At 45.6% G+C, this 4,995-nt stretch overlaps 1 protein-coding gene across 1 annotated transcript; it reads right to left on the bottom strand.

The window, feature by feature from the left end:
* Nucleotides 1-2,099: 2,099 nt before the first annotated feature.
* On the bottom strand, nt 2,100-4,995 carry LOC124698233 (eukaryotic translation initiation factor 3 subunit G-like). Its single transcript, XM_047230742.1, has 2 exons — nt 4,665-4,995; nt 2,100-2,832 (listed from the first exon to the last, which is right to left on the bottom strand). Exons 1-2 carry the CDS (start codon nt 4,993-4,995, stop codon nt 2,291-2,293), a joined length of 873 nt encoding a protein of 290 aa, XP_047086698.1. The 3' UTR covers nt 2,100-2,290.

Raw genomic sequence — 4,995 nt, 5'->3', positions numbered from 1 at the left:
TGGCTCTTTATGGTGATGCTTACATGAACCAACTGAGCTATTATTAGCACAGCCTCTTAATTTGAGAACCACCTCCTGTTTCTTTGAGTGTTGTCTGATCCCCGTACTTACTCTTTAATAGGAGCCTTAGTTCACCCCACTACTGACTAAAAGTTTATTTTGACGAATCTATATGAGTAATGTGCTCCAAGTGATTCTGTTAAGCCTATTATGACCTATTACTATTTTCATTTTGATTTTTCGTATCTCTTCACCAAAAGCAAATTGAGCGGCAAAGAATGTTCACTTCATGGATCTTTATGGTGATGCTTACATGAACCAACCGAGCTCTGTTATTAGCACACCCTCTTAATTTGAGAACGACGTTCTGATTCTTCTTTTCTCTGAACTGTCTGCACCTGTACGATGAACAAAGATTCATCTCTATTGTTCTACCTATTCCTCTTATGATTGATTGTTGACTGATACACACACTTTCTCTTTAATAGGAGGCTTGCTTGACCCCACATTTTTTGCCAGGTGCACAACTGTTTGACGAGTGTTGTTCAAAAGGAAACGGAAACGCATCCGATCCAACTCTCCCCTGCTAAACCTCGAAAAAAAAAACTCTCCCCTGCACATGACGCTACTGTTGTTTAATCAGTTGCTAGTAGAGTAGTAGTAGCAAGTTTGCTTAGCCTCAAATAAGAATGCACTTGTATGTGCATGACTTAGTAGTAGTAGTTGGCTTAGTGTGAACAGAATCTGTGCATGACGGCTAGGACAGCAAGTAGAGCAAGTGGACACGATGGCAAGATAAGCTGCAGGTGATAACTGCCAAAGCTGCAATGTGATAAGCTGCAGGAGATAAAAACTGCAGTGCAGGGATATGACGGCTTGACATTTTGGCTTCCAACAGTCAAAGGTTCACACCTAGGATAGTTGTACGTGAGCTGTTCTATGAAGCTCACTACTAGTATAAATAAGCCCCATATGTATTAGTCTAGGATACCAAGTAGTAGAGAGAAAACGCAGCAACTTTGAGCTGCTCCAAAGTATTTGTGTCACTCAGTTCTACCTTTGAGTTCAGTGTGTGTCCACTATACGTGTGTGAGAAACACCAGCTCTAAGTGGTAGAGCTGTCAGCTACGTCACTTATGTGTCCCAAGTGATTCTGTTAAGCCTATTATTTATATTGCATTCCATTGCTTCATTTCATTTTGATATCCTGTTCAACCATACAGTATACTTTATAGTATCAAAAATGGGAGGAAATTCACTTTGGCTCGTAGGAGCATATGCACTCGTTATGTGAAAATATATTTGAAGTGTCAAAAAATTTCGAAATATTTTTTTTTTAAATTTTACATGTATATCTAGATATTTTATGTTTGTACACAACTTTCGAGAATTTTTTTCTGTGTCTCCTGCAAAAAAGACAAATTTTGATGTTACAAAACGACTACGTACGGGATATTTTTTTTGTATTTTTTGTACATGCCACATAAATTTTTTTTTTCACGAAAACTTGTGTACGAACATAAAATGTTAGAATGTACACCATAAATTTTATGTCAGATTTTTTTTTAGCATTTTTAAAATTGTTTTTTAATTATTTTACATAATGGGTGCAAATGCTCCTATGAGGCAAAACACCTCCTCCCAAAAAGGGTCCTGCAAACACTTTTCCTCTGTAAACCTCAATAAGAATCCCGCCGCATGATTCTTTCCTCATGTGGGTCGTTGTCTAAAATCTCAATAGGAGAACGGTGAACAATATATACAAAATTGCAAACTAAGGCGAGGAAACATTTTTAAACTGTGTTTTTCCTGCTGTGGTTGATGGACAGGTGTGGAATTGTGGTTCAAACAGACCAAAGTAAAAAAAAAATGAAAATTAGCAAACTGAACCCAATCTCGTAAACTGCTGAAGGATCTATCTCACCAAAGAACTTTCCACCTAGCATACGTAATCGTACGATGGTTCAGACTTTCAGAAAACAGTTTGTTTCACGGCTGCTCCTACTTGAGCAATTCGCACTAGTCCTGCGTGTATCTCTAGCTGCAACCGTTAGTACGAGATGACCGAATACTAAAAGCAAAATTCAGTCACACAGTTCGGGAGATTTTAGATTATCACCTAGGTAAACAGCTCATTCACTTCTCAAAACCTTAAGGTCAGAATACAGTTTCAGCTCATACGCTGAATACTCACCCAAAATTCAGTCATACATGTTCATTAGAATTATTGAGACAAAAATTCGAGCATACTGACAAAATACTTATGGGATATCTGCAGTAGATATAGTAACTAACTAGGCCTGGGTGTTGCCCACTCCACATGGAGGATAAGGTTATCATAACCATACCCATTGAGCTTGCTGATAGCCTTCTCAGCATCCTCCCTGTGGACGAAGTTGACGAAGCCAAAGCCCCTGCTTGATCCAGTCCTCTGATCCACTGCAACATATACGCGGCTGACAGGGCCAAACGTGCGGAACAGCTCAAGGACATCGGGCTCACGGGTGTCCTCTGATAGATTGGTAACACGGACAGAGTTTTCGTCGTTCCTGCGCTTCATGTCGTGTCCAGCATCCTGCACTGCACCAGCCCTCAACCTTGGAGCAACGTATGATCCCTTGGCAGCACCACCGCCACCCAGTGTTGGAGGTCCATCGGAAGTAGGAGGCCTGTCAAGAGAATCTGGCGCTGGAGCAAGGTCCTTGTAGGGGCACTTCGAGGTCCAGTGGTCACCCTTCTTGCCACAGGTTCTGCAAACCATGAGAACAGCACCTCCCTTGCTTGCCGCTGCCAGTGGATCACCAGACGCACTTGGTTCGTCAGCCTTGCTCCCTACAATTAAGTGAGGAGTTAAAATTAAGAGCACTGAGATAGAGCAAAGCCAGCTAGTTTAATGGACTTGGGGACAACAATAATGAAGTGATTATTAACAGAAATTAGTAAAATTAGCAATACTAACAAGTCGAGTTTGAGCAGAGCACAAGTGAAGGCTCAATAGACAGTAAAACATCAGTGGCTCAGTAATGCAAGGTTGATTTGAGTGGGCTACCAACGAAAAGACAGTCAACATGCACCATTGATGAACAATCATCATTAAGGAACCAGTGTGCTCTGTATAGCAACAAACCTTTAACCTACTTAAATGCAGCATCCATTAACTGAATGTCAGCATGATCAGCACGATAGACAGTAAAACATCAGAGGCACTGTATGCAAGGTTAGTGGGTGGGCGACAGGAAAAAAAGACAAGTTCAGACGCCCCAGTGATGAACAATCACCATTCAGTAACCAGTGTGCCGTGTATACGAAACAAACATTTAACTTACTAAACCGCAGCATCCATTAACTGAATATCAACATGTTCGGCAAGACAGAAAGTAAAACATCAGTGGCACGGTACACAAGGTTAGAGGGTGGGCTATGGAAGAAAGACAAGTTAACATTCTACATGGCCTGCAAGCAATGTACTGAGCCTTCACTTGGGCAATCAGAACACAGTTATCCAAATAACCTATCCAGACCTCCTGACCGAATTACCATGGTTTTTGAGTCGCCGACTAATCACCGATTAGTCGCCGACTAATCGCCGAGTCGTCGCGGCGTGGCTGGGTCGCGCAGGCGACTTGACTCACGGGGCGAGTCGCACGACTTGCTGGCTCGCTGGCGACTAAACAGCGACTATACAGCGGCGGCTGTTAGTCGCCGGTCGCTTCTGCCTAGGGATTTCAGAGAAAGAGAAGTATAGGGAGAGAAAGGAGCAGAGCTACGGAGGAGAGGCTCGAGGTGCCGCTGCTCCTTGCCGGCGGCGCAGAGGAAGGGGATGGTTCGAAGGGAGATGCTCGAGCAGGGGCCGCTCCTCGCCGGCGGCGCAGAGGAAGGAGAGGGGAAAGGCTCGACCACTCGAGCGAGGCTGGGTGCGGGAGTGTTTCTGGCTGGCGGCTGAGGCTGGGCTGCGGGAGGATTGCTGATGGGATTACGTTTTAGTGAGGGGTGAGGCTGGGAGAGGGCTAGCTGGGCCGTGTTGGGCCTGGCCGGTATGGCTGACAGGCCAACTTTGTTCACATTCGAACCAGCCAGTTTTTTACCAACTCTGCTGTTACAAGTCTGATGTTACAAAGATGGAAAAAACTGCTAGTACATGCTAGGCGACTTGGGGCGACTATACAAGCCCTAGTCGCTGAGTCAAGTCACCAAGTCACGAGTCTCAGCCTCGGCGACTTGACTTGACTCGGCGACTCAAAAATCATGCGAATTACATTCAACTGCGGCTTGCTTCTCTCAATATATAACCGAATTTTCGTAACAGCTTGCGAAACAAGCCTTCTGTCACTTACCCAATGGCAGCATTGCTTCAGAACATATCATAGCTACCAATCTATTTACTGTTCTCCCAATGCCCAGCTCGATTTATTGCATACCGACTATCCAAAATGTTATGTACATGTAAACAGTAAACATAACACTGGAAGCTTACTGCATTACTTTGATATGAGAGCGGACAGTTCTATATGTACTCGATAGATCGCCAATCACGATTCAATAATGCTAAAATGGAATGGATATCATCAATCCAACCTAATTTGCCCTACAGCAGTTGAATCGAAACATATGAATGGACGCAGATCTAAGCGGGGATGTGATGTAGACAAAAACGAGGGTCGAACCTGGGGCGCGCGGGCGCTCGAGGAGGATCTCCTCGGTGGAGACGACGGTGAGGCGCGCGGACGCGTCGTCGCCGCTGGCTGCGTCGCCGAACTTGGCCCAGCCGCGGCGCTCGACGGCGGCCTTGGAGAGGCGCGCTCGGGCGAGCTTGCGGACGCGGGTGGTGGTGGTGACCTTGACCTTGTTGCCGTCGTCGTCGAAGCGGTACTCGATGGTCTTCTTGAACCCGTGCTCGTCGGGCCCGATGACGACGCGCGGCGGGAGCAGGAAGTCGAGGTCGGCGCCGTCGTCCTCGTCCAGCTCCCCCCACCGGATCTTCCCCGCCGCCGCCAT

Source organism: Lolium rigidum, chromosome 3 (assembly GCF_022539505.1).
Source record: "Lolium rigidum isolate FL_2022 chromosome 3, APGP_CSIRO_Lrig_0.1, whole genome shotgun sequence".
NCBI classification, from domain to species: Eukaryota; Viridiplantae; Streptophyta; class Magnoliopsida; order Poales; family Poaceae; genus Lolium; species Lolium rigidum.
This window is presented reverse-complemented; position numbering and strand designations above follow the sequence as displayed.

Coding starts and splice junctions, on each gene's coding strand:
- LOC124698233 (XM_047230742.1), bottom strand. CDS start 4,995: ATGGCGGCGGCGGGGAAGATCCGGTGGGGGGAGCTGGACGAGGACGAC. Junction 2,833..4,664: donor CGAGCGCCCGCGCGCCCCAG/GTTCGACCCTCG, acceptor ACTTAATTGTAG/GGAGCAAGGCTGACGAACCA.